A 27,604-nucleotide genomic window follows, 5' to 3' on the forward strand; every position below is an offset into this window, starting at 1 on the left:
GCCACATTTTCACCACCTCAGCCGATCACTACACTTGTCTTCCAAATACAATATCGTCATAATTGCTGTTGCCCGCAGTAGAGGAAATTCGACCACGCCAAGAGATGGTCGAAGGGTGTATGAAGGTTACTCTCCTGGAACCTCTGGCTTCTCACATTCTTTAATTGCCGCTTGGCGCTATGAAAAGAGCATTCAATCTTCAGTTCTTTTATTGGAGATACCACCTGGAAGACCCAAGTTTATTTGGTATCATCTTACCGTCCCACACGCCCAAACCATCAGGGACGGGTGTGACGTCGACAGCGGTTGACCTTTCCAGCATTAGGCCCATGCCCCAGATATCCTTTTATTTAGAGGACAATGCTTCACTACGTGGGTGCGCAGCCGATAGGTCAGATCGGGTTTCTTGCTGACCCTAGTTTGCGGTCTGAGCGTCCGTCACTTCTCTCAAAATGCCTCGGCAGTTTAGGAGCTGAGCGGGATTGTCTCCCATCAAAGCCTCCGGGATCATAGCCCGAGCGATAGTTGCCATGGTTCCAGTAGCAAGTCCTGGCTGTGCGAACCCTGTGTGGAGGTCGGGCCGAAGGGTCGCTTCAGATAGGCCCCGAATGTAACTTGAAAGGAGGGTCAGCTGAAACACTTCTCTAGTTATCTATTTCCGTGCCCCTCGGACCTTTACCCCGTTCAAGCACATGTACAACCATACTCGTGAAGTCAATTCCCATTGTATAGGACTTATCTAGGTGGTGGCGTACCACGCTGTAGAGACGATATCTCGACCCCGCTATACTGGATGACAACCCGTTATCTGATGGGATTCCTAAGTGATGGAACACAGTTTGCTGCTTCTTCTCTCTGAAAGTAGTATTGGGACAGCTTCTGATCCGAATACATCTCATGTAACTACACGAACAAGTGCCACTTTGTTTGTCAATGTGACTGCCGGAGATTCATCTTGGGCAGAGAGACTGTGGGCACCTCTGCCATATGAAGAGAGGCACTGGCAAAAGGAACGAACTTCGCTACAAATGGCTCACCCTCGGTACTGACCTCTGTTGGAACTCCATGCGCAGCCCCGTTCATTACCGGCCATGCAATCCGGATTGCCGCGACCGAGATAATCATCGGCGGGGCGCCTCGCGCGTATATAGGGTTAGGGAGTGGGCTTGTCGGGTCCGTGTCGTGATTAGCCCAGTGTATGGCGATCTGAGAGGGGTCAATAGCCACTCGCCATTCTGCTCCCTCCTCTGGAACGAGCGTACGATCGCGAAGTTGGGGGTATGTCGGATCCGTTGGCAAAGGATCCACGTTCTTTTTCCAATGAGTGGGTGCCGTGCTGGTCTCGGTGCAGGCGATATCGAGGACGTAAAGCAACGAGCCCCAGTAGATAGATACAGCAGAGGATAATGGCCGGTTTACGACCCGAATTTCAGTACCAAACGTGACAATGAGTTGCGACGATCCGGCTGGAATTGTGAAATGGAAGACGTCGTCGTGGCCGCGCACCAGAGGGATTACACGTCCGCTTGGCAAGTTGGCGCGTGAGGACGCCGTCGCCCAGCTGGGAAGTCGAGTATAGAAATCGAAACCCTTTGTACTAGTGAACTTATAACTGATTGTCTGGTCAAACGGATAGTGAGTGTCGGCTATGACAGAAACATAGCCCCCATCAAGCTCCATGGAGGTCTCAGCGGGGATGAGAAAGCGATGGATCACGCCGTTACTACCTTTACGAACAAAGGCAGAGCAGACCAGCTTTGGGAGGCCTTGATGATGATTTACCAAGCAGCACGGCTACATTATCTCGAAGGTTAGCCAATCAATTTCGGGCATAAATATTCGATTAAATCGAGAAAAGTGCAAGGCGCCACATACATAGTCTGGCTCCAGCCCGAAGATATTGCCGTACGGGCTCACATCATAGAAGGGCCGACCGTCCAGTCGCTTGATCCATGGTTGATTGGACTGAGTGACATACTGATGAGTCCACCAGTCCGGCGAAATACCCCCTGGTAGGGCATTGAACGCTGCCTGCTCTGTGAGATCGGCGTAGTCGTTATCACCGAAGAGACGATGCAGCCAGGAGAGGGAAAACATTAACTCCACAGACATGCACAACTCTGTGCCTCGTTCTGGACTCAACCCTCCAAGAAACTCATCGCTCGTTATAGAGCCAGACGGAGTGCCATGGTAATGAAAGGCCATGTCTACGGCCTCCCGAGTTTGGCGGGCAAGCTTCTCATCGTGGTTCATCCGGTACTTCTGCGCCATATACCGCAACCCTAGGCCAGTGTATGTCAGTAGGGCAGATCTAATATGCCATGAGGATAATGTGTGTAAGTAGTCATCTATACTAACCTTGAGCCACGTTGATTCCATGTTGGAAATTAGGCTGAGGCTTAATAGACGCTGAAGTAGGAAATACTCCTGGGACAAAGAACTTTGACCAGTCACGACCGCCGATCTCAGCCCCTGTCCACATCGAGTCCATAGTATCCCAGATAACCGATCGGTTCTCCTCAGCTACAGTCTCATAGAGCCACTGGAGAGTGGTGGAAAGTTCATGAGCCCGGGCTAGCCCAAACTTGAGTGGATCAAAACGATCGCCCTCGTGTGACAGGTAGCCCTGATAGTTATTCTGGATCATGCTGTGCGCTAGGCGGGTGAAACGCAGCATAGACTCGATGATCTCATCTCTGCGTCCCGGCTCAGCCTGCGCGTGCGCAGCCATACCAAGAAGCAGAAGACACCGCGCCCACAGCCCTCGGGTTTCTGTTGTGGTTTCGGGACCCAACCAGCCATCGCCAGCCTGGTGAAGGATCACGTAGTCAAGAAATTGATTCGCCTGAGCTTTGAGTCGTTCGTCGTCTAGGGTATATGCTAACGGTACAATTCCGTTGTACCAGTAAGGCGCTGCTTCGTTCAGTTCACTGTATTCTTCCGTGCCACCGAGCCAAGAGCTGTTCTTGACATAGCGGTAGAAATCGAACATGTGGCCAGCTAACCCATCAGCAGCCAGGCGAAGCTGATCTCTCACCCATCCTCGTGGCTTGATTGCACCGACTGGGATTTCCTCATATTTGAACGACACCAGCTTTGCAGGCGGCATGACAGCTGAATGATCAGGTATGCTTGAAGTAAACTGACGCCTAACTCATTAAAAACAGAATGGACCACCAGGAGAATTTCTAGGAAAGTATGGACTCTGTTGGAAATATCACCGTGGGGAAATGCCTATGCTCTTCAAAAGAGGCTGTATTGGTGTTCGAGTCTCATGGAGCGGAACACACTCCGAATGGTGGGATAAGTTAAAGGATCTTCATTGACAAAAGAGGAGAAAACAGGCGCTCTAAACAAGGGTGCTGTATATTTCATTGGCTGGCCCATTTACCGGCTCATCGATATAACCTTACAATGAGACCCTGCTGATAATAACTGGTAGTAAGGTCTCGAATAGGCACCCTGACCTCGGGAAGTGATACCGAGCCCCCTTTCCTCAGATTTAGGACGATTTGGGCACAGATCTGGTAAATCTCCGGTAGTGGACGTCATTGCTCGATCAGAAAAAGACGGGCGATATGAACATATAGCTGGGATGCGGCTATGTGGAGACACTGAGTATATAGATAGGGTCCGATGGGACCAGATCCACTAGACCACTGCTCCATTTATGCATACTATTTCCTGAAGCTTTACTACTAAGAATAACTATCTGGTCCATCCAGCTACAACATTGCCGCCGTTTATGGAATCAGTAGGGCGTTGCCGCCTTGCATACTTCGACATTTGCAACTATAGCTGAATATAGTTTCTCTCTACACAGCTCATCATGGACAAAGCAATCAAGGATGATGGAAGTACTCAACCCCAGAAGTCAGCATCAGCCGACAAGGACGAGGTCGGTCATGTTGCCGAGTACAACGAACAAGATCATGGTGCGGACTCTGAGTTATCACGCTCACTGGAGTCCCGGCACTTGTTAATGTTCTCAATCGGATCGTCGATCGGAATGGCCCTGTGGCTGGGGTCCGGTACTTCGCTGATCAACGGTGGGCCCGCTGCTATTTTCCTAGGCTATTGTATCGCAGGTTCCATCGCATGGGCACTCAGTCAAGCAATCGGCGAGCTGGCAGTTCTCTATCCCTTGGCCTCAGCATTCCCCCAGTGGGCAACCAAGTTCATCGACAAAGCTCCCGCTTTCACAGTGGGATGGGCGTACTGGTTCTCCGCATCGATTACCCTCGCAAACGAGCTCCAGGGTGTGGTTACAGTCCTGAGCTTCTGGACGCAATCTGTGCCAACTGCGGTATGGCTCTCCGTATTTTTGGTGGTTATCCTAATCGTCGTTGTATGTGCCGTCAAGATATTCGGAGAAGCGGAGGCCGTCATGTCGACAATCAAGTTATTCTGGATTGTGGTGGTGATTATAAGCTGTATCATCATTAGTGCTGGCGGCGCGCCTACCCACCATAAGACCGGGTTTGAGTACTGGAACTCCATGCCCTTCACCAATGGCTTCAAAGGTTTCCTCTCTGTTATGGGAACCTGTATCTTCGCCATGGGTGGTACTGAATTCGGCGGTATCGCTGCCGCTGAAGCTCGTAACCCACTAAAGTCAGTTCCCAAAGCTGTCAATTCGATTTGGCTTCGTTTGACGCTCTTCTATGTTGTCGGTGGCCTGATGGTAACCATTACCGTCTCACCCAAAGACCCTGATCTTTTTGGCGGTGAGGGGATCAATGCGAGTCCCTATGTGATCGCCTTTCGCAATGCTGGCATCCCTGGTCTAGCACATGCGATGAACGCAGTTATTTTTATCAGTGTAGTTTCCTCCGGAAATGCACAAGCATACGCTGCTACTCGAACGGTCGTTGGCCTAGCAAATATTGACATGGCACCGCCCATTTTCAAAAAGTGTGACCGGCTAGGACGCCCATGGGCGGCCATCTTTATCACATTCCTCGTGGGAGGCGGCTTATGCTATCTCAACGTCACCAATTCAGGTGCAACGGTATTTGGCTGGTTTTCGAACCTGACAGCCTTGTGTATTCTCTGGCTCTGGGGCACGATCTTCCTATCTCATTTGCGGTTCCGTATGGCATGGAAGGCTCAGGGCCGTTCGCTCGATGACCTCCCATGGAGATCATGGGCAGGGCTATTTGGAACTGTCTATGGGTTGACCTGGTGTATGTTGTTGGTTGTTGTCCAGTTTTACTTGGCTGTGTGGCCTCTGAATAAAAAGAGCAGTGCTGAAAACTTCTTTGCGAACTATATATCGATCGTTGCAATTGTTGGTCTGTATGTCGGGAGCAAGATTTACTATCGAGGTCCGCTGTGGATCCCTGCGAAGGATATCGACCTGAACACAGGCCGAAGGCACTACGTGAGCGAAGATTTGGAGGCTCGGGTCAAATCGAGTTCGGGGATAAAGAAGATTGCCGGGTTTATCATGGGAGAGTCGAAGGTTTAGAAACAGGTGTTGTAGTCTAATACGACAGGGTCGTATAGGGTTTCCGGGGTATTTTCAGTCTACGTAACTGACTATCTATGCATGCTTATATTTCTCAGTCAAACGTTTTAGTCTGATAATAGAATCTATTCCTCTGCTATAACACAGTGGACAAGCGCATCGCCAGTCACTTGGTCGTCAACAAATCCTCTCCGACATTGCCCAAGGATAACTCGATAACCCAGCCAGCACTGAGACAACTTTATGTCCTCTCACATCTACGATGTTGGGGTCAGTCCGTATTCAGTTTTCCAATATGTCCCTCAGACTCTAGTCGCACTAATAATGACCAACCATATTTCAACCCAAGTATTATCTATTGAACCGGCAAACCACACTCGTGGGACTTGATTATCCATGTCTCAGGAGATTTTACCGAAGTGAGGAGATCTACACATTAAAATCGCGCTTTATCATAAATTAATTAATTACTCCGCACAGGAATGAAGCATCCCGGCTGATAGCATAACAGTTCATCCAATAATCCTTCGGGATAGTCATAGCCTGAGACCAGACCGCGTGATATCAATCAATGTAACTGTACCATGTCAGCTCGGTAGATAAGCCCTAACAGCTAATAGCGAGTGAATTAATATATTAAATCCTCGGGACCTGATCCCGTCCTTCGGATGCAGTCAACGAGGGAGAATATTGTACAAAGTTAGTGATAGATAAAAAAAGCAGCTAGGAAAGCTAACTCAACCAGCAAAGTAAACCATTCCATTTCTACCTAAAACACGAAATACATCCGTAAGCCACTTATAGGTCCACTCTACTCAGAGATCTACAATGCGAATGCAACTCAGTCTCCTACTAGCAACTGCAATAACAACAATCCTCGCAGTCAATCCACGAGATGCGCCCAAAGAACCGACCGGTGTCAGAACCATCACCAGCCCAAACGGTAGCACAATTCGGTACAAGGAGCCCGGCGAAGAAGGCATCTGCGAAACCACCCCAGGAGTCAAATCGTACAGCGGCTACATTGATATAACACCGGACATCCATGTGTTTTTCTGGTTCTTTGAATCAAAGCGCGACCCCAAGCATGATCCGGTTACGCTTTGGCTTAATGGAGGACCGGGAAGTGATTCGCTTATTGGCCTATTTGAGGAATTGGGCCCTTGTACTGTTGCGGAGAATATGACGACGGTTCTTCGTGATCATTCCTGGACGGAGGTTTCCAATCTATTGTTTCTTTCTCAGCCCGTGGGGACGGGTATGTAGTTTAACCTTGGTATTGGATGGACTGAACTATGCTGATAAGGGTTTTTAGGATTCTCCTACAGTACGAAGGAGGTTGGGTCTTTAGATCCTACTTATTTGACGGTCGAGTCGACCACTAATAAGACGGAAGAAGGGCGGTGGTCTGTCATCAATGTCACTGCACTCGACACAAGCCGGTTAGCGGCTGAGTCTGCGTGGGAGCTGCTTCAAGGGTTTTATAGCGCGCTTCCAAATCTAGATGCAGATGTTGAGTCGACGGATTTTAATCTCTGGTATCTGAAACCCCGAGTGAATGCTGTCCTGAACCCATACAGCTGACTTGATAACTAGGACCGAATCATTTGGTGGCCACTGGGGTCCCAGTTTCTCCACTTACTTCTACGAGCAGAACGAGAAGCTCCCTGAAGATGGCTCAAAGGGTCGTAAATTGAACTTCAAGTCTCTTGGAATCATAAACGGCATCATTGATGAGCCGACGCAGACGAAGTATCTTCTCGAGTTCACAAAGAAGAACACATACGGGGTACAGCTTATCAACGACACAGTCTATGACCACGGTGCCTTCAGTCTCAACATGCCAGACGGGTGTCAAGATCAGCTTGACTACTGTAACTGGATGAAGCGGGAGAATTCCATTGTCCGTCGGTCAGCGTGCGCGGCCGCTCAATATATCTGCCAGACCACCGTGGAAGGCCTGTACTATCGCTTCGGTGATCGAGGAACCTATGATATTGTACGTTTGATGTTAATCATATCACACATTGTTAGCTGATCAGACAACAAACAGCGTAAGCCCACGGGACAAGACGTTCCCCCAAGTTACTGGCGTGTAGGTGTTTACATACCATCCATTCCCAACTTTGATTGCCAGCTGATATATAACATAGGACTACCTCAATACCGGTCCCGTTCAAAACGCCCTTGGAGTAGATCTAAACTACACCTCAAGCAATCTAATCTACACAGCTTTCAGTCTGTCCGGCGACTTCGCAGCGCCATATCTCCCCGATCTAGAAAAGCTCCTGGAACTAGACATCCAAGTCTCCCTAGTCTACGGCGACGCTGACTACATCTGCAACTGGCTCGGCGGGGAGGCAATCTCCAAGGTTGCCAAATGGTCGGGACAAGAAGCGTTCAACAACGCAGGATACACTAACCTCGTCGTAGATGGAACGGCATACGGCGAAACTCGGCAGTATGGAAAGCTGAGCTTTACCCGTGTTTGGGAGGCTGGACATGAAGTTCCTTGTATGAGTTTACTTATCTTTTTGTTTTTCTGTTCGATTATGTTTGGGAATGCTAATTTGGGGGTGGGCTAGACTTCCAACCGGCTGCTGCGCTGCAGATCTTTAATAGGACTATTAATGGGTTTGACATTGCTACAGGGGAGGTTGGGGTCTCTCCTGGTAGTGATTATGCGACGAATGGCACTGCTGAGACTACTCATACGACTACTTTGCCTCCTCTTGCTTCGTCAACTTCGGGCTAGTAGTTATCGAGGGCTTTAAATCGACCGGGGGGTATATGACGTGGACATAGCTAGTAGGGGTACATGTTGAGCAGAATTCCCGGGGCTTCTGCGGATAGCTCTTCTCTCGCTTGGGATGGAACTATAGTCGGTTAGAGATGTGCTTAAGAATTCATAGCTCATGTGATAAAGTTCTGCTTTGTTCCAGAAATATCTAGAGGCGTTAACCTAAGGGGTTGAGTTGGTAATCACTGTTGGCTGGATCAAGACGACATTGGCTAAAATGTAAGATGTGGACAGAAACCGACCACCGGGCTCGTGAATAAATAATGGGAAAATTATATGACTTGTAGTATAGCTCTATATAATAAGTTTTGCTATCAGAAAAAGATACAATATCTGTGGGATAAACAATTAGAAAATTATCGGCAGCAGACATAGCTAGGAAACGGCCACGCCGAGGATGATTCCTCAATCCAAGTTAGCAAGGCTTTTACGACACATAAAGTCATGAGATATTGCCAAAAGTTGAGATATAAGGCCTGTGATTGTTGCCGCAGACTTGTGTTTTCAAGGGAGACGTAGTATGTACTTCTTAACGTATATATCAATTGTGTTTATTTCGATACGATGTCAGACTAGACTGTATTGGGAAATAGCCCGTTCATGTGATATGAGCCTAGGTCTAGTGAGGAAGGCGGTCTCTTTATAAAAAGATTGGCGCTAGTTGGACCTCATCAACCTCGGGGTCGGCAAGGAGGCATTTTATTGGGTTCGTAGACCACTTCTATCTCCACGGATAGGAGTCTCTTTGAATCTAGGGGATTTTTAAAATTCTATATAAATTAGGCATTTCTTTTAGAACGCATTACTATCAGTTCAAGTTCGATATTGACTGCGTTGTGACGTCCACCTAAATATACACTTTTCGATCAAGAAACTGAGAAAGTGTACAATTATTCTGCCGCATGGTACAGTGGCCGCCGCCTACTTAATCAGGCTCAGCCCTCCGGTCCTAGGATGTACGGAAGTTATTATCGATAGATAATAACTAAAACACGCCGCAACCCAAACAAATAAATTAGGCGTCGCTACACCACCACCCCACCAATCGATCTACGTACCGTAACTGAGAACCCTTTAAGAAGGAATATATTCCGTTATATACCATTCTATTATACTTCGAAGGGGTCTCTTCATAAAACCCATTTTCCAGTCACCATGTCTACTCCAATGTCCGATGGCTCCCCGGCCCAAGAATCCGAGAACCCTCTCCTCCGCGCCTCAAATCCGATGGTCTCTGATCTAGAACAAGAAGTTCTAGATGAATACTCTAGATTACTGGGCAATGTAAATAAGGTATGAAGTGCACACGTTGACCTCTCAATCTTTTGAACATCATCTATCTATATATGTCGTGTTCGCTATACCCCGCGCATCCTATCACCATTATATCATCGCCGCACCATCCCACGCCCGTTCTCCTAAGGATAGTATAACCGAACTTATACTGACACTGATGTGACTTACCCACAGCTATCTGAAAAGCTCGCTGACCTCTCCGGCGATCCCTCATCCCTTACTCTGGACGGCCTTAGACTTCTTGAACGGAAGACGGCGACGGTCTGCACACTATTGAAGGCTAGTGTGTACAGCATTGTGCTCCAGCAACAGATCTTCAACGAGAATGAGGAGCAGCAACAGATGGAGCAGCAGGGTGATCAGATGCAGTATCATGATCAGGGGTATGATTATCAGGATGAGGATATGAGCTTTGAGGGGCGATTTGCTTGATATTGGTTACCTTTGCTTCTGTGATTATCGTACGAGGGGCTTCTTTTTTGTTTCTTTTCTCTTGCATATATAGGTGTGGGCCATGGGTATACCCCCTTTGTTTTGGTATGTGGGTTTTGGTTGGCGTGGTGTTGGGCTTTGTGGGTTGATTGATTATGGAACCAGGAACTGGATTGATATGAAATACTATGACACTAGTCTTGCAGATACAAATACATGTCAGGGTACAAAGAGAACAAAAGGAGAAAAAAGGATTATATACATCGCCATAACGCAAAGAAAGCGTGCATTACATGCCGCAAACGATGCCCATATTCGTACAGTCTATTCTATGCGAAATGATGACTGCCGAGACGTCAAGATAACGAAAAGAAGGTTATCCAGACTATTTGAAATCATTTAAGACCCGGAAAGAAATGTCCCACTAGGAAGAACGTAACATCATGCTGAAGACGCCGATTAATATCTTCCCGAGTAGTAGACCTTACGGACATCGACCATCTTCTTGCCACGAGCACGGGCAATATCCTCTGGGTTGCGTTGACTCATAAGAGCGTCGTAAGCTGCCTTAACGGTGTTCATAGGGTTTCTTGAGCGACCGACACGAGCGGCAAGGTCATGGATACCGGCAGCGCGGCACATCTCGAAGATCAAATGCTGACAACGGAGTCCGAATCCTATGCATTGTTAGTAGCTAGAACCACTAGCCCATGATTAAGCGTTTGCATACCTGGCGGACGGGTCATTAACTTCAACTCGACTGCTCCAACCTTGCCTTCAACATCACCAAAGATAGTGCGGCCCTCGTACCGCGGGATTGGTTGCATGTTTCTGATGGCTCGGTATTTGGATTGTGTGATGGCATCGGCAGACTCCTCGGACTTGGCTTCTCCAATTCCCAAGAGACCATTGCCGTTGCCGGCGATGGAAAGGCAGTACATCCGACGAACCTTACCCAGACGAGTCTGGTTAACGACTGAGTGCGAAACAAGGGTCTTGGTCGCCAGACCCTTGACAAAGGCTTGAGTATAGCCTGTCGACTGGAGAAGCCTTTTCAACGCCTCAGTTATTTCCTCACTCTCTCCAAACCTTGTGGACGATTGCATCTCAAAGGGCTTGACAGGTTTGTCTTCCTCCGTCAGAGACTGCCCCGGGCTGAACAAATCCGGCACAAGGGCACTGTGAGGGTTCAATTCATTCTCCTCCTTGCCCAGGGTGACTCGCATGGTCTCAGCGAACCGCACCCAGTCTGCCGCAGTAGCGTCCTCCGGCATTTCTTGGAAGAAGCGGGCGAAGTCTTCGACGAAATCATCATCGCTTTTCAAGGTCGCGTTATAGTCGGAATTGGACTTGGGCGCCCGGACATGCTTGTCCACGCCGGGCTCAATGGTGGAGAAATCATCAAGGTAATGAAGCTTCATCGGGTCCCGGCGAATAGCAAACTGTTCTGCCATGTCTTTGGGGTCGATTGCCGCCTCACCGGCTTCAATTGCGGCCAGCTGCTCAGGAGTGTATTCTTCCTTCAGGGCTGCCTTTTCCTCCTCCGTGTACGGCTTAAAGTGCTTGGGCTTCATATCCCGCGTAATCTCTTCCAAAGTCTTCTCATCTCGGGCCTTGAAGTTGGGGAATTTTGGTTTACGGTTCGTGAACTGTGTCGGGGAAGGGTGGAATTGGCGACTAGGCACTCGCGTGCCCGCGGAGACACCTCGAGTAAAGCTGCAAAACACACATCTTGCCGGCCGTGCGAAGCTCATGTTGAAGGATAGGAGCTCTCTGGCCAGCAGAGGCCACTGGAGAGCTATTTCCGGAAAGGTGAAAGGGATTGGGGGGGAAGTGGGATCAACCGCGGTGCTAAGGGTGGACGGAGGTTTGGATGGTTGAAGAACTGAAGGACTAAAAGCCAGCGAAATTCTCAGCGGAACGGTTCGACCAATTGCCGCCCACCTTTTTTTGGTCACTCATCTTGTCCCTCCAGAAATTAAGCTAATTTTCTCTTTCTCGTTCTTCTTTCGCAACAATTCCTCTGCGCTTTAGATTTTTTCGGACTTGGTCTATCATATATGTTCGCTTTCAGGGCGGGTCTCTCCCTATCGCGAAAACACTACTCTTCAATTCTTTCTTTGCGGACTGGACATCTCGTCCTTTCCAAGTCTCTTTTGTCCCGCCATCCATACCCCATTGCGCCGTTCTCCTCGACCATAATGCAAAACTCTCCCAAGAGTCCAGATACGAATGCGAAGCGGCGCAAGAAGACCAAAGTTGACCGAGAAAAGAGCAGTGGGTTTGATGAAGTCCTTCAAGCCGATATCGACAACCTTCTTCGGAAGCACAAGCCGGAGAGCGAGATTGGTGTAGAAGATGCTTCCACACCACCACCGGCTTCTTCTCTACCGGAGACTTTTACCGAGATCGAAGTTAAGGTCGCTGAGATATCGTCAACCGGCGATGGCCTTGCGTTGTCCGAGGATGCGAATCATGTCTACGTCGTTCCGTTTACCGTGCCCGGCGATAAGGCATTAGTGAAGATCGTACGGCATTTTCCTAACTTGTCGTACAGTTTGACGGATTTCCTGAAAGTAATTGAGCCAGGCCCTCAACGAAATGATGCCGGGATAGGGTGCCAATACTTTGGCAAGTGCTCCGGTTGCCAGCTACAGATGATGTCCTATGAAGATCAGCTGGCTCATAAGAAGCGCATTGTGGAAAAGGCTTATGCCAACTTCTCCGGCTTGATTCCGGAGTTAATTCCGGCCATCGACGACACCTTCCCCTCCCCTTTGCAGTACGGTTATCGCACAAAGTTGACGCCACATTTTGCGGGTCCCGGCGGAAATAGGAGGAGTAAAGCCTCGAGGCAACCCCATACAGAAGTACCACCCATCGGATTTACTATGAAGAACCAGCGCCGGGATCTGGATATTGAAGATTGTCCTCTGGGTACCGATATTGTGCGAAAGGGCCTTAAAACCGAGAGAAAGAGGGTTGCAGAAAACATTGGAAAATACACTAAAGGCGCAACTATTTTGCTGCGTGAATCTACTGCGCGACGTCCTAAAGATAATATGGACCCTGGTTCAGCGGTCAAGGACCGTGAGGTTGAAGTGGGCGAGGACTCAGGAGATGTGATTCAAATCGAACGAGAGAAGTACACCGAAGAGAAACGGTGTGTGACGGATCCCAATGGTACATCGGTCGAATATATCGATGATTACTTCTTCAGCAACAGAGCCGGCGCTTTCTTCCAAAACAACAATTCCATTCTCTCCGGTTTCACAGAATACATCCGCGAACTTGCGCTACCAAAACACACCCAGCAAGACTCCAAACCGATCAAGTATCTTCTAGATGCCTATTCCGGGTCCGGTCTTTTCACAATCACCCTCTCGCCGCTCTTCAAGTCCAGCCTTGGTGTGGACGTGTCTGGAGATTCCATTGTCTCCGCACGAGAGAATGCACGCGCCAACTCCCTTCCCAACACTGGTTTTGCTGCGGCAGATGCCGCCACGCTTTTCAAAGACGTACCCTATCCTCCCGACCAGACACTCCTCGTCATTGACCCACCCCGCAAGGGCTGCAGCGATGACTTCCTCCGCCAGCTTCTGACTTTTGGGCCTCGCCGCGTCGTCTATGTGAGTTGTAATGTGCATACTCAGGCGCGGGATGTGGCGGTTATGGTCCAGGGTGACAAGGAAAAGAATATTCGTTTTGAGATTGAGAGTATCAGAGGCTTCGATTTCTTCCCTCAAACAGGCCACGTTGAAGGTGTGGCAATTTTAAACAAGACTACATTCTGAAAAATGAATGCGATGGCACACAAGGCATATATTTAACATCCTTGAGTGGTATTGTTGGACTTCAACCGGCGTTGGCTACGACATAAAAGAACATACAGAGCATAGACTTTAATTGACGATTCTCTATTGTACATCAATGAGCATTTCATGAAACAGAAAATATTTTTTTTGTCTTTTTCTTTTCTAAAATATGATTCAGTCTTTGGCTCTGCCCCACTGGACAGGATTGGACATGGGGTGAGTATGTATATAGTGAATAATACCTGAGCATCTTCTACGGCAAATCATAAATACATCATCGCTACTAAAGCTTCATATCCCTTGGCCACGAATTCAGCTGGTTAAGTATAGCTTGAGGATCACATGCATACATATATATGCATACACTTGGAATGATCTAAGGTAATAGATTCCATCTCGCGTCCACTAGCACTCTTCGCCAAGACTCTCTTAAACACCTGGGGGATTTTTCTGTTTCATTTCAGTGTGAGACCTCATCTAATACACGCATGTGAAGAGATATTACTAAGTACGAACAGCCCATTTACTGTAACAGCTTAACTTACGGGGTATGTACCGGGTGATGTAAATGGGCTGTCGGTAGTATTCTGCGGATTGTCGGTATAGATAGGCAGATAACGTTAAGTTCGTTGCGGTGAATTTTTCCAATGCTTAAATGCTCTTTACATTGCTCTCTTTACAGCCCACTGTTCTTGACTTTGGCGATGGCGAAATGTTGAAGCTAGGTCGTCGTGGGAGGAGGTACCAGGCAGTGGTAGACGTTGGACGTTTTCACTTTTATTCATACGTGAGTATCCAGAAAAAAGGCTCCCTCATGAGGGTCAGGTGTATATGTATATACATTGGGGGTGAGCATCAGGTCGGGACTTTGCCCTCTGGTCTATCCAGCTACATGAAAACGCGCAGCGTCAGATTGAGATGGGCTGTGGAACATCGTAAAAGAAAAGAAAACTATTGACAAAGAGCTAATGGACACACTGACAACTAATCTCCTCTATTTACGAGCTGCCCGGCCCTCCGAGAAGGGCAAACCTCCGGACAATGCTGGGGCCTATCTCATCGTACTCTGCCTTGGTGTGGCAGTAGCTGCGGAACTCCGGGGTCTGACCCAACAAGCTACCTCCAAACCATGGACCATGTCTCTGCCTCTTGTGCGTCACAACGGCCACATCCAAACCACCACTCCTGGCGCCACCACTGCGAGCTTCGGACGCGCGAATGCGAGCATCGACCAGGTGCCTGATATCACGCTGCAAACGCCGACCAAAGTCTTTGTATAGCGTAGATCCTCCGGACAAGACAATGTTCTTATAAAGGCCTCTCCGAACATCGATAGGAGAGGACTGGATGACACCGTCGACGACATTGGGCAGGGGAGTCAGAAAGTCGGAAGAGTAGATTTCAGGGTTGAAGAAGATCTCGGGAGCAAGGAAACGCTCATATCCGACATCGATGTTCACGGACCGGCCGTTGGGCGAGGTGACGGTATGCTTGAGAAGTCGATCCGGCTCGCGATCATAGCGGGCAAATTCCTTGACAATGTCCGGACACACGTAACAATATTCCTCCTTGACCTTCTCGGCAGTCTTTAAGCTGCTATCGGGCTCGCCTCGGTCACGAAGCAAACTTTGTACGAAATACGTGATGTCTCGACCGGCAATGGGTATGCTTTTGATAGAGGATCCGATGACGTAGCCTTCCGCAACGGGAATGACATGGGTAACACCATCACCCGAGTCAATAACGGTTCCTGTAAGGGATCGATCGGTCACTTTAGAAGAAGTCCACGAGGCAGCGAGGGCAAGCACGGCTTGAACCGCAATGTAAAGACCAGCGCAGTTGAACGACTCGAACATGATCTCCGCAGTGTTCTCACGGTTCTCGGGAGGGTTCAGGGGCTGTGCAACCGGGACATATCAGCAAATGTCGTTTCCTACATGGCAAACGGCAACCACGGAGAAGCGATTGAATCCAAGAACAAGCTTACAGGTTCAGTGAGTAAAAAGTAGTGGTCCTCCGGCTCGACGCGCAGGTACTTGAAGATCGAGTTCGACCAGAACCGTTCCATGTGATCCCAATTCTCAATCTGACCATGTCGGATGGGGTAATTGATTCCATATCCGGGACCATTGGCAGCAGCTAGAGCTTCATCGCCGATGAAGAAATCCAGGTCTTCTGTCCCACGCTTCGAAGACAAGTGTGAGCTTGCCCCACCACCTGCAGACAAGAACCCGGGTTTGTTCGCAACAGGAGGCTTGGTGCTTCCAGCACCAGATTTGGTAGCAATTGCGGTAGGGAAGACAAATGAAGGCGAGTCGTTACCGGCAAAACCTGGTTATTCGTCAGCCTAGAGCTCAGCCTGAAGCTCGGGGTTGGGTGGCTCTTGAGCGATAGGGACTGGGATAGTTCAACCTACCTAACTTAGAGTATCCAGTACCGCTACACAATAGCATCTAGAGTTAGTTATCTTCATCGCCTGTGGGCGGGATCTGACGGTGTAAAACAACATACTTGTCCATGACAACGGCTGGGGTTTGGGACGCCATGACGGATGAGCTGGAACACACACGTCCACAGTTCCCCCTTTCTCCCAAGTCGTGATTAGAATAACCTGCTACCGGTCGGGTTGGGGAATAATTGGGAAACAAGGAAGCAGATAATAAAATGGAAGAGGAAGTATAGTGGGTACTGGAATAGGGAGAGAGTCGTTCCAATAGCGGAGGAGGGGAGGAAAGGACGGAGAGGCGGGCAAGTAGTTAGTAGTAGTTGTAAGTGTACCGTCCGTACCTTAAGTCACATACGTATGCCCATTGTTTTAGGTAGGTAACTTTTCCGTACGGTAACTTTGGATACCTGAGGTTGATGACATCGATGCCAAGTCCCAGTCATGTGCCGCCCGCATATAAATCTACTTTTGAACTACTATTTCGAACTACTATAGGATATTCTCTATACATATTTGTCTCTTTTCTTCTGGAAATAGTTCTTATGATTTCTCTCTTTGTATCCTTAGGGCCTTCTTGTTTGTAAGTTATGACATCTATAGATCACTCACAAGAGGCAACTGCCTCTCAGTCTGAATGACTGATCTTTCGGAAGGAACTGCGAACCATTCAAAACAGTGGCATTCACTCCTCCGTCTATATTTTGTGTTGTCTTCCTGTACCTACAATCCTACACATTCATTGCTTCAAAGACCTTCTCTTTTTTTTTTCTTTTTTTAAAAAAAATACCCTTCCAGGTATTCCTAGTGCTTACTAGTACCCTTCTTTAAAAGTTTGTTCATAGATATCCCCATACCTTTAGTCTTAACACTTCATTTGTCCCCAATATTTCCTAACACCTTCACTCAACTCGACACACCTTGTTTTCATCGATCGGTTGATCATTCTTGCCAAAACCCTGTCCTCCTTATCTGCATTTTCATCTAAACACTGAAATAAAAGCAATTCCCTAACAACTGACCATCGTGGAACTATACCTACTGGCACTGGTTCTGCTGTTCAAAGGAGAGCCACCCCAGCTGAAGTGATGTTTCCACGGTGTGTGTTCTCTACACTCTGGTAAATTGGATGCTGAATCACCAGTCTCCGCTACGAGCTTTGGTCTTGAGTTGCTCCCAAACTGTGTGGAGTCTTCCACCTTTTTTATTTCCGCAACAACCGGCTGCAAAGCTACGCGCCGACTTTCCACTCTCGTCGACAAGCCAACTCAAAGACACAATGAGCCGTCCACGGAGAGACAATGTCTCTGCCATTTTTGTCCATGCAGGAGCTGGGTTTCATAGTCCGCACAACGAAAAATTGCATCTAGAAACGTGTGAGAAGTGAGTTGTTGACCCCCACTGGCGACATCAGCTCCCTTTCTGATCGTGCAATACGCTGGCATGTCTAACCCCCAGTAGCGCGGCGAAGGTGGCAATTCATATGCTCAAAAATGGTGGATCAGCTGTGGATGCCGTGGAAATCGCCATTATGCTCCTGGAAGATTCCGAAATTACAAATGCAGGTTACGGCAGCAACCTAACCATCGATGGCGCTGTTGAATGCGACGCTACTATCGTGAACCATCTGGGCCGAAGTGGTGCGGCTGGCGCTGTTTCTCGTACGTACTTGCGAGAAGACCTTGCTTCGCACTAGCTAGCGTTGAAGTAAACTGACATATAGTTATAGAAGTCAAGAATCCAATCTCATTGGCTCGGGTCGTCCTTGAGGCATCAACAAGGCCGTTAACTTTGCAAAGAGTGCCTCCCAACTTCCTTGTGGGACAGGGCGCGACAAGCTTTGCGTATGAACAAGGCCTAGTTGTGATGCCCCATGACGGTTTGATATCCGAAGAAGCAAAGGGGCGTTGGCTGCGCTGGCAACAGGACTTGGAAGCGGCCGAATTGAAAGAGGCGCAACAGTTCCCAGCTAGATATGAGCGTCATAAGGCGTTCATCCGTCGACCAGTGAGTGTCAATCCGACACACTTACTTTCTTCACCAAGCAACATACGGCCTGCCTCGTCGCTTAGCTCCAGCCTAGGTGATACACGCCTTAGGGATTCCGGTAACTCTTCACCAGTCGGTTCTAGCAATACTCTCATGCTACCACCACGAGCAAGAGACACTGGCTATATGGACGGTATCATGTCTCAGACTCGAAAATCCAACCCCGCTCCAGGCAGTGCGTCATTGGAAGCATCTCGTTTTCTTGGACCCAATATGGACGTCGAGGCGACGCCCCCTTCTGTTGCCATGGATATCCACTACGCAAATATGGATCAAATTAGCGATACTGTTGGTGCTATAGCAGTCGATTCACATGGTAATATCGCGGCAGGATCATCCTCCGGTGGCATTGGGATGAAACATAGTGGCCGGATTGGCCCTGCAGCGCTCGTGGGCATCGGCACTGCTGTTATCCCAGTAGACCCCAACGATCCTGACCAAACATGCGTTGCTACGGTCACTTCGGGAACCGGCGAACACATTGCCACAAGTATGGCTGCTGGCACCTGTGCCTCACGCATTTATTACAACCAACGGAAGTGCGAAGATGGTTCATTTGAGGAAGTCACGGAGGATGAAGCGCTCAGGGGAATGATAGCGTCCGAATTCATGGGTAACGGATGGGCCTTGCATCCACCGTCTATATATAGAAGGCTAACTCCCTCTTGCTTAGGCCACCCAGGAGTCAAAGACAGCCACTGTCGGGGTGCCATTGGAATAATGGCGGTCAAGAGAACAGTCGACGGAGTGTACCTATGTTTTGGCCATAACACAGACTCTTTCGTAGGTAGCGCTGGTTTATCGCTCAGCTCTTATACTAAACGCTTTCAACTCAGGCACTTGCTTCAATGAGCAGCGAGGACAAGAAGCCGGTGTCTGTAATGTCACGCAGCAATGGAAATGGGAGTATCGCACAAGGTGGCCGCGCCTACCGATCCCAGAGGTAGGCTCAAAGCACCTCATGGTGAGAATTACAAAGTATACCCCGACTGAGCTCATAAGTCGTTAGGTACAAGGTACCCAGTACTACAACATAGCCATTCACAACAGTAAGTCCTCTTATTATCTATGTTTTCATGTATTTTGTGTATTATACAAGTCAAACTTGACTTTTCAACCCAAGTGCAGGTGACCAATTGCTGTCTGCCTAACGTTGGATAGTGTTGTTGTCTTCCACATTCCTTCGGCGATCAATCAAGCGATGTAGGCAGGAAACTGAGATGCGATGTTGACCAGAATCCTCAAGACTATAGATCCCACTCTGTTTGCCTGTGCAGCGGGGGATCTCTTTCAAAATGTCTTACTCTCGAGAAGGGCATTTGTGGAATGTCAGAGTGTGTCGACCGGAGTTTGTGACTGCCTCCTACACGTATCTGTAATAGGATACCAAATAGAAGCTGGATATGTTATTTGTAACGCGACCTGCTAAAATCGCTTGAGACCAAAGGTAGCAGACACGTTACCTTACTCCTAACGTCTGTCACACGCCCTCCGCCATGAAACAGAAAACATTGTTTGGCAAGGAGGAGGTTGTCAGGGTCCTGGTGTAGGCGTAGGCGTAGGTGTAGCTGTGCCCGACGGACCGTTCGCGCGCTTCTTTTTCTTCCTCTTTCGGGCGACCACGGCTGGCTTTGCCCCGTAATCACCCATTTCAAGGTTTGTGCCACAGGTCAGGCAGTTGCCGTTCTCCAGAGGCTCGCAGAAAATGCTCAGACAGATAGAACAGACGAAACCAATATCGACAACCCGTCGGTGACAGAAGCAGGCCGCGCGGAAATCAACATCGACCCGCGTCGGAAGAACCAGATGTCTTCTCGACCGCTGGTCTGGCAGAAAAGCCATCATTAGATACTGCAATAGCCCTCGAGGCTCAGTCAACGACATATAGACACCCTTAGTAGCATCCGAAGCCTGTTGCAGAAACACCGCATCGCCACTCAGTTTGCACACATCAATCGGAATATGAAGCCGCTGGCAGGCAAAAATACTATTCATAATCGGGATATACTGATGCGCAGAATCACTGGCACCACTGACGGATATGATCAAGATCCGCGATTGCAACCCTTCCGTAGTGTCCGTCCCCGAAGTATGTCCACCGTTAGATGGGCCACCACCTGACGCCTCAGCCGCCGTATCAGCCCCATGGGCCTCAGCCCACGCGATACTCCGCCGGTTAATATGACTAAGAGCCAGCGTAAGCGCCCCTGCCATCATCGTCGAGTTGCTAGCTTTCACGTCCGGCCCGCTAGTCGACGCCATCAGTTCTCGTAGATTGTGCGTAACTTGCTCCTCCACGATCCGGAACGGTCGGTACTTGTTCACCTGCCCTGGTCCTTGGGTGGTATTATTATCGGTCGACGACCCGTTCATCGAGACGTCGCCGTCGGCATCTTGAGCCGTCTTCGTGGCTGGGTTTTCGCGGGGATACAACCACGCCGCCTTTTGGCTGTGGGAGGCTACTACAGCCACCTCATTTGCGTAGTTACAGGCTAGGTGGGCATTGAGGAAGACTAGGATGTTTGCGATCGCCTTGGAGAGCGGGAGGGAATCTTCGAGGAGGGCCCATGCGTGGGGGTTCGTGTCGAGGACGACGGTTAAGAGGGCGGGCGCAGGATCTTTAAGGTCATGATATATGAGCTGGGGTCGTCTCTTGCAGAGCTATAACTATTGTATAGCATGAGATGGATCTTACCGCGTGCACTCGTCTCATAGTGCTCTGTCGCATCCACGGCGTTCATGATATGGTCTTTTCCAGTGATTTATATGAATTCGTAAGAGATGAAAAGAACATAACCTGATATTAAAAGAAAATATGCGAAAGTGGAAGAGAAGCTCGAGCCAGGTGTTTAAAAAAAAAACCAGTCAAGTCATAACATCATTAGACTTGAGATGGTGTCGGCGTTTGAAAGACTGATGGTTTAGTTGGTTCCGATCCCAACCACCCGTCTCAGCCCAGGCAGTATCGGTTGGTTCGAACTGATACTTGACACCGGGAGAAGTTGGGTAGTTGTTCTCCGTTGGTCGACTTGGGGAGAGAAAGATATGGGCTTGGGAGCGGTAGCGTTATCAAAGCTCTAGCTCTATCTTGGGTCATGCCGATGATTGCCGTACACGTGACCTTGAGCTAGGGCGCATGCTCATTTCATATACTTTAGTATATCGAGTACCACATTTAAGAACGCTACTGTTGGTATTCATCTAACAGGATTGGATCTCCTGCGCCTGATATAAAAAGAATGGTATGTCTACGGCTGGTAGCGGCAGGTGAATATAGGATAAGCTGTCGCTAGTTGTCCAAAGCAGTTTATTTCCTGTCTTTGTGTTGAAGATCTGTGATTAGAAGGCAGCAAATTTTCTAAATATATTATGTTGGGTAATCTTTCCCGTAAAAACACCCAAGAGTGACCAAGTATGGCTCAAGCACGTATTGCAAAATCAACACTAAACATCTATATTTCACTAATATGGTATAAAAACCATGCCTTCGGCGTGATGGCATGTTGAACTGCCTATGGAATGGTAGACGCTCAAATTACAGCGTCCGGCTTTATGTGAAGGCGATCCTCTTTCTGCTCAGCTTGGTTGAGAATGGGTATCTGAAGAGTATCTTTGAGGGCAACTGGGGTAGGTTGGACGAGTGGGCTGCGTTGAGGAGTGATCGAATTGCTCTGATGCTCCGTAAGACCTTTTCGGATGGCGAGAACAGAGTCGACAATAACTGCGTCAATGCCTTCGGACACTTGGCGCTGTGGAAATATTAGCCAAGCCTAACAAACAGGCCAATAATCGGACACACTGACCTTGACATTCGCAGGATCATTGTTCAAAGTTCCATAGGAGACGCAAACAAGCCCAGACTCTTTCACGACTCGGACCAATCGAGGACAGAGTACCAATGGTTCAGCCTGGGAAACAACACCGAGTAGGTTCCACCTGGACGCAAACCGAACCCCCTCCTGCAAACTGCTAGCGCGAATATCACCAATAGGGGAGGCTCCCGAATCCGTCAAAAAGAGTACTGGGATGGAGGGTTGTTTGAAGGAAAGCAACAGACAGATGTCAGGGTTGAAACTAGAGAAGATCATGTTGCGGCCTTGACCTAATTCGTACGCCTGGGTAAGAACCGTATCCACAAAGGAGTTCAGCTCCACGGCGTAGGTATCCATCTCCTCTTCCTCACTCTCATAGAGCATGGGGTATTCTGGCGATCTCAGTCAGATCGTCTCGTAGCTGTTCTAGGGAGGGTTATGTAACTCACTCAGCTCAATATTGAATCCAACAGATTTGGGGAGTTTCTTAAACAGTTCTTCCAATGTGGCGAAGGGTGCCTGAATGTGATTGCCTCGGGTATTGCCTTTGAAGCCTTTCTTCTTGAAATCGCGGGTATGCTTGATTTTCTCGTTTAACTCCGCAGGGTCATATTCAGAACCACCGACAGACATAGAGCGTTGACGAGGAGCAGAAGTATTTGCATCCTTTCCAAGAGCATCAAGCGCCTGGGATGGGGAGCCAGATCGGCGAGACGAGCCACTGTCACCCAATTGAAGGAATTGCTCCAACGTAAGCGTATGAACAGGCGCATCGATTCCAGTTTCGCTGACGAGAAAATCATGGTAAATAACCGGAACATGATCCTTGGTCAGCTGTACATCAAATTCGACATAAGATGCGCCAAGGTTCGCGGCTGCAATGAATGATTGCACCGTATTTTCACCTAGCTGCAACGAATTGCGGCTAGCCATATTCTTGCCCAAGCCACGATGCCCAATGACCATGGTCGAGCTCAGACTCTTCCAATATGTCTGGTCACCGGTGATGGACATGTTCGGGTGCTTGAAAGGCGTGACTATGAGGAAGTTGAATGTGACTGTGCCGATGACTTCCAGGGTGTTTGCAGCCACAATAGGCACGGTGGAGTCACCCTTCAGGTTGATGCGATTGGAGCCCACGCTTTGCTTAATGCTAGAGAGCAACGCCACACCACGCCCAACCACCTGGTCTTTCGAACCAGCATAAGTCGGGACAAGGTCGAATAGAAGTCTAACTTTCGTCGCATCGGCAGTATGGAAAACGATTGGCTCTGTCGAGATATTGTCTTGCACAGGCAGATCGATGATCTCAGGTTCGCCATGAGCCCCATTGGCAGAAACTACGATGGACAATGCAGTATCAAGCTGGGTGGAATGAGCGTTCTCCATTGGGATACGATCCAGGTTAACTGCTTCCACGGGCCTGTGCATATCCATGGTGCCCAGGCTCACTAAGATCATGGCCTCGTCGGTAAGATACCTGTGTCCAAAAGATTTAACAGGTTCAACATCCCGCGTACTAGAACTCCCGGAGGGCGTGCTGGTATTGGACCTTCGCTCGATCAAAGAGGATGGGGCTGGAGGAGACGAGGAAGCTACAGGAATCGGGATCACGGGCTCAGCTTCCGCGACATCGGGCTCAGGCGTAAGCTCAGCAAGACGTCGAGCGATGTCAAGGTGGCCTCTCAACGCTGCATGTTCCTTTGCAGTCCACCCGGAGGAGTCGGCTTTTTCAAGGTCGGCACCAGCTTCAATCAGCAGGTTTACAACGCTCAACGATCCATCAACACTTGCAATGAAGAGTGGCGTCCAAGAATACGTGTGCTCAGCCAATTCAGTATCCGCCTTTTGGTCATGGCTGCCGTCTAACAAGATCTTGGCACACATATGATGTCCAAACCGGGCTGCAACATGCAACGCGGTTTCGCCTTGCTCGTCCTGGTAGTTGACATCAACTCCTGCATCTACCAAAAGCTTGACGATATCAACAAAGTTTGCTTTTGTGGCCATCGCAAGTACTGCGCTTGATTTCGAGACCTGTTTCCGGGTGGTCGACTTATCCAGGCTGGCATCCCGCCAGTTCTCAGCGTCCAAAAGGGTGCGTGTAGTTAATGGGTGACCACCAACTACGCTCAAATGTAGAGGGGCCCAACCGTCATTATCCTGCCAGTGCGGCCCATCGATACCCCCAGAAACGTCAAACATATTCCATGCCTGCAGGTGCTCAATGATGACTTCACAAACAACTCTGAACCCATACTGAGCAGCGTAGTGCAAAGGGGTACGACCCGAGATATCCTTAGAAAGCAAAGCAGTTCGTTGCTCAGGCTGGAGCTGGTCTAGCAAGTGTTGTAGAAGCGACACCGACGGATCTGATCTATCCAAATGCTGAGGGTGATCCGACTCCTTCACTACATTCCGAGGAGGCTGCAGTGTTGGCAGGGCAGCGGGTGTAATATAATTGGAGGTTTCAAGGGGGAAGTCCAGGACCATTGAAGCGGACTCCTCCGAGTCAGTTGTGGACTGCGCCCGACCGATCGAGATCACTAATCTGTGTATACAGTTACGCTTGTTGATATCATCTTCATCGTCAAGGCTGTCAATTCTGTCGAGCAGGGCGGAAATGCAAGATTTCGAGCGGTAGTAAATCGACCTCTGCAAAAGGCTCTCGAGGACTTTGGGGAACATGTTTCCTCCAAGATTGTCCGTAGAAGCTCTAAGGTCTTCCAGCAATTCCAAGAGGACATGTGTGTCATCTTTGCGTAATGCTTCGTCGACAGCGACAAGCAGACTCGAGGGCAGGTTCAAGTGCGGGCGAGCCGGACCCCTCTTCAGTGAGAGGGAAGAGCGAGTGGAACTGGCATCGTCCGAGACCTTCTGCTCACCAAGTACCGAAAGCCAGTCATTGATTTTCTTCAATGACTCGGTTACTCGCGCATTCGAGGCGAATGGGGATGGATCGACCTTCGATTCTAGATAAGTCCGCTGCGCATGGACGCCTACTTTCTTATCAAGTTTCTTGGTGATCTTGATGAACCCACGGCGATTGACTTCACCATACCATTGCAATTTCCGCAGCTGGCCGCGTAGCTCAAGCAAGGCAGCCAAAAGGTCCTCAACCTCCTCAGAGTCAAGACGGTGGCCAGCATCCAAAGATTGGCCATACCGGTCCTCTAGCAACTTAAGGCGGCGAGCAAAATCCGAGTACTTCTTGTTATAGAAGTAGTCGACATCCTCGAGATTTCGATCGAGGGAGTAAAAGAATCCTAGGGGGTAAGGTCAGGAAGACCGCTCCGCGGTCCAGATACGTGGAGATCAAAGAAACCGCTCACCGGCAAGGTCTGCCTCATGGCCAGCCTTCACATCTTCTGCCGCCGACTTGATGAGCTTCTTCAACGCCTTGTACTTGATATAGGAAGAGCTCCACTCAGGAACGACGTTCCGCGGAAGATTGCGTCCGAATTTCATGGTGTGCTTTTCTTCTGGCAGTCACAATAGGGTATATTCTGTATCAAGGAAGATGAGCAGGCTGTAAGATCCTCTCGATAACAGTGTCTCAGATGTTGGAGATCCCCAAAGCTTTTTTTACGCAATCCCTTCCAGACACCGGCTTGAGAAGAAGAAAGTATAGATAAGTGGCGTAATAGATCAAGAACTAGAGGCGGATTCGATAGGGACAAAGGAAAAGGACAGTTTAAACTTCGAATGCGACAGCGCCATTTGTCAGTTTACAAAGAAGCCATTGCGCAAGATGTCTGTCTCTGTGCCAAGATGGAAAAGACTCTCACGGTTATATGAATTAAGAAAGGATGTTGAAACGCGTAGGTGGCAATACACGCAAAGATGTGGAAGAGAGAGCGGAGTGTCCAAGATGATACTATAGCGTGGATGGAGTCAGCACGTGAAAAGCTCAACCAGTCAGGAAAATTGCGGTGAGACACGCCGATATGGAGAGAATATGCGGTAAGGGGAGCTCGGATACGGTGAATAAAAAAAGAAAACAAAAGGAAAGAAAAGAAAGAAAAAATAATTTGACTTTCTTTACATGGAGGGTGGTCAAGGTATACGGAGTACTAAGCCCGACATCCACCAAGTGGAGGCTCAACGACAGGGCACATGGAGGAAATAGAGGCCAATACCTTCGGAGGAAGTAGTAAGGGAACCAGGGAACGACAGAACAGAAGTGGCAACAGGGGCAATAACGAGTGAGATGCGCCAAACAGAGCACACGCCCGGGAAGGCGGAACGTTGAATCTTCAGGATCAAAATTAATGGAGCTCCGCGAATTAATGCTCGGCGTGCAAGGCGGGCGATCTCTGATTTGCTCGCGCCACACTGTTTGTTCCGGGGGATTCAATCTCGGGACCAGCGAAAAAAAACTGTACCTTACAGATGGGAAGAAACGGTAGGGTTAATTCAACGCTTGCCTTCAGCCTCCGTATCCAGTAGTAGAACGGTCGTGGGTGAATGCAACGTAATTCAGGTGAGAATCTCGGTCGCAAAGGACACAATAAAGTAATTCGAGTGGGAATGTGTCAGGACCAATTAACTTATATGTGGGTTTGTGAAGGAATTGTTAAGGTCCCTCAATTCCGGATCGCCACCGCTATATATGGTCTCACGGCTTCCAGGGCTTATTCCGTATTAAACAATAAATACTTCCCTCCATGATCCATACCCCGGGGACGGGAGAGGGGCCGTGGAGCGTCGGAGGAGACGAGAGACATCAAGACAACATCCCATTTGCTCAAGGTGGTCGAGACTTTGATCCGAGCTTTCCACAGGCCAAATCAGAGTTCGTGTTGCATACCGCCGGTGGAACTCAGTTGGTCAATCTCTTTCATTCCCCATCGCCAGCTCCCTCAAAACAAAATGATGAGTTAAGAAGGGTGGGGACACCGTCGTGTTCCATTTCCATTTCGAATCCTCTGCCCCTTCTCGTGCGTTTTCCCTGCATGTCACATGCCCTTCCCTACCCCTTAAACAAAACCAAGAGGCATGGAGGAGTCAGCAAGGGAGCAAGAGACTCTGGGGAAAAGAAGAGAGCTATGGAACAATATTCGAAATTAGGGTTCTTCTGGATGACTTCTCCCCCCTTGCTCTGTTTCTGGTGCGGAGAAATGGAGTTGACTTCTTTGGTCTTGTGGTCAAATGTCGCCCACTTTGATTACTACGTTGCACGGATTCACAAAATATATCTCGATCCACAACCCAAAGTAGGGCAGACATAATACTAGGACTTTATAGAAGCTAGTATTTAGTACTATTAGTATTGAGCTATGAACGAGATTATTTTTGAGAATTTCGAGAGCAATCAATTGCCTAGTCTTACATTATTTCTACCACGTACTCTATCAATTCCTGCCACACTCCCTCAGGAGTCCCACCTCACATGGACAAACAGCCACCAGTTCGATGCATCACTCGTCACGATGCCAATTGAATTTCTGTTTTTATCACCGGCATTCTTTCCTTTACTTCCAGAAG

General features: G+C 48.9%; 10 protein-coding genes across 10 annotated transcripts; 5 read left to right on the forward strand and 5 right to left on the reverse strand.

Moving 5' to 3' along the window:
- Positions 1-930: 930 nt before the first annotated feature.
- BDV38DRAFT_274417 (uncharacterized protein) lies at positions 931-2,731 on the reverse strand (the record flags this gene model as incomplete). Its single annotated transcript, XM_032057841.1, has 3 exons — positions 931-1,794; positions 1,876-2,282; positions 2,359-2,731. 3 exons carry the CDS (start codon positions 2,729-2,731, stop codon positions 931-933), a joined length of 1,644 nt encoding a protein of 547 aa, XP_031909397.1.
- Positions 2,732-3,690: 959 nt separating this feature from the next.
- BDV38DRAFT_187118 (amino acid permease/ SLC12A domain-containing protein) lies at positions 3,691-5,591 on the forward strand. Its single transcript, XM_032052190.1, has one exon. The coding sequence runs from the start codon at positions 3,830-3,832 to the stop codon at positions 5,468-5,470; it is 1,641 nt and encodes a 546-aa protein (XP_031909398.1). The 5' UTR covers positions 3,691-3,829; the 3' UTR covers positions 5,471-5,591.
- Positions 5,592-6,298: 707 nt separating this feature from the next.
- BDV38DRAFT_286925 (Alpha/Beta hydrolase protein) lies at positions 6,299-8,225 on the forward strand (the record flags this gene model as incomplete). Its single annotated transcript, XM_032060774.1, has 6 exons — positions 6,299-6,728; positions 6,786-7,008; positions 7,067-7,469; positions 7,524-7,565; positions 7,624-7,984; positions 8,056-8,225. The coding sequence occupies 6 exons, from the start codon at positions 6,299-6,301 to the stop codon at positions 8,223-8,225; spliced, it is 1,629 nt and encodes a 542-aa protein (XP_031909399.1).
- A 909-nt stretch (positions 8,226-9,134) lies between these two features.
- Positions 9,135-10,189, forward strand: BDV38DRAFT_258588 (DASH complex subunit DAD3 family protein). The gene is made up of 2 exons (XM_032055744.1): positions 9,135-9,563; positions 9,741-10,189. Exons 1-2 carry the CDS (start codon positions 9,426-9,428, stop codon positions 9,996-9,998), a joined length of 396 nt encoding a protein of 131 aa, XP_031909400.1. The 5' UTR covers positions 9,135-9,425; the 3' UTR covers positions 9,999-10,189.
- BDV38DRAFT_296136 (mitochondrial 37S ribosomal protein uS5m) lies at positions 9,931-11,752 on the reverse strand (the record flags this gene model as incomplete). The annotated part of the gene is made up of 2 exons (XM_032062866.1): positions 9,931-10,675; positions 10,729-11,752. The coding sequence occupies 2 exons, from the start codon at positions 11,750-11,752 to the stop codon at positions 10,458-10,460; spliced, it is 1,242 nt and encodes a 413-aa protein (XP_031909401.1). The 3' UTR covers positions 9,931-10,457.
- Positions 11,753-12,001: 249 nt separating this feature from the next.
- BDV38DRAFT_258591 (tRNA (uracil(54)-C(5))-methyltransferase) lies at positions 12,002-13,868 on the forward strand. Its single transcript, XM_032055745.1, has one exon. It carries the CDS (start codon positions 12,059-12,061, stop codon positions 13,790-13,792), a length of 1,734 nt encoding a protein of 577 aa, XP_031909402.1. The 5' UTR covers positions 12,002-12,058; the 3' UTR covers positions 13,793-13,868.
- A 397-nt stretch (positions 13,869-14,265) lies between these two features.
- BDV38DRAFT_258594 (actin-related protein 3) lies at positions 14,266-16,562 on the reverse strand. Its single transcript, XM_032055746.1, has 4 exons — positions 16,325-16,562; positions 16,230-16,252; positions 15,801-16,144; positions 14,266-15,711 (listed from the first exon to the last, which is right to left on the reverse strand). The coding sequence occupies exons 1-4, from the start codon at positions 16,357-16,359 to the stop codon at positions 14,812-14,814; spliced, it is 1,302 nt and encodes a 433-aa protein (XP_031909403.1). The 5' UTR covers positions 16,360-16,562; the 3' UTR covers positions 14,266-14,811.
- A 973-nt stretch (positions 16,563-17,535) lies between these two features.
- On the forward strand, positions 17,536-19,252 carry BDV38DRAFT_286930 (threonine aspartase 1; the record flags this gene model as incomplete). Its single annotated transcript, XM_032060775.1, has 5 exons — positions 17,536-17,639; positions 17,718-17,917; positions 17,986-18,918; positions 18,979-19,088; positions 19,142-19,252. The coding sequence occupies 5 exons, from the start codon at positions 17,536-17,538 to the stop codon at positions 19,250-19,252; spliced, it is 1,458 nt and encodes a 485-aa protein (XP_031909404.1).
- A 534-nt stretch (positions 19,253-19,786) lies between these two features.
- BDV38DRAFT_187233 (TFIIH/NER complex subunit TFB4) lies at positions 19,787-21,150 on the reverse strand. The gene is made up of 2 exons (XM_032052192.1): positions 21,001-21,150; positions 19,787-20,923 (listed from the first exon to the last, which is right to left on the reverse strand). The coding sequence occupies exons 1-2, from the start codon at positions 21,044-21,046 to the stop codon at positions 19,839-19,841; spliced, it is 1,131 nt and encodes a 376-aa protein (XP_031909405.1). The 5' UTR covers positions 21,047-21,150; the 3' UTR covers positions 19,787-19,838.
- Positions 21,151-22,033: 883 nt separating this feature from the next.
- BDV38DRAFT_258604 (glycerophosphocholine phosphodiesterase) lies at positions 22,034-22,509 on the reverse strand. Its single transcript, XM_032055747.1, has one exon. The coding sequence runs from the start codon at positions 22,499-22,501 to the stop codon at positions 22,076-22,078; it is 426 nt and encodes a 141-aa protein (XP_031909406.1). The 5' UTR covers positions 22,502-22,509; the 3' UTR covers positions 22,034-22,075.
- Positions 22,510-27,604: the final 5,095 nt, after the last annotated feature.

The sequence above is a fragment of the Aspergillus pseudotamarii genome (assembly GCF_009193445.1).
Source record: "Aspergillus pseudotamarii strain CBS 117625 unplaced genomic scaffold BDV38scaffold_68, whole genome shotgun sequence".
Lineage (NCBI taxonomy): Eukaryota > Fungi > Ascomycota > Eurotiomycetes > Eurotiales > Aspergillaceae > Aspergillus > Aspergillus pseudotamarii.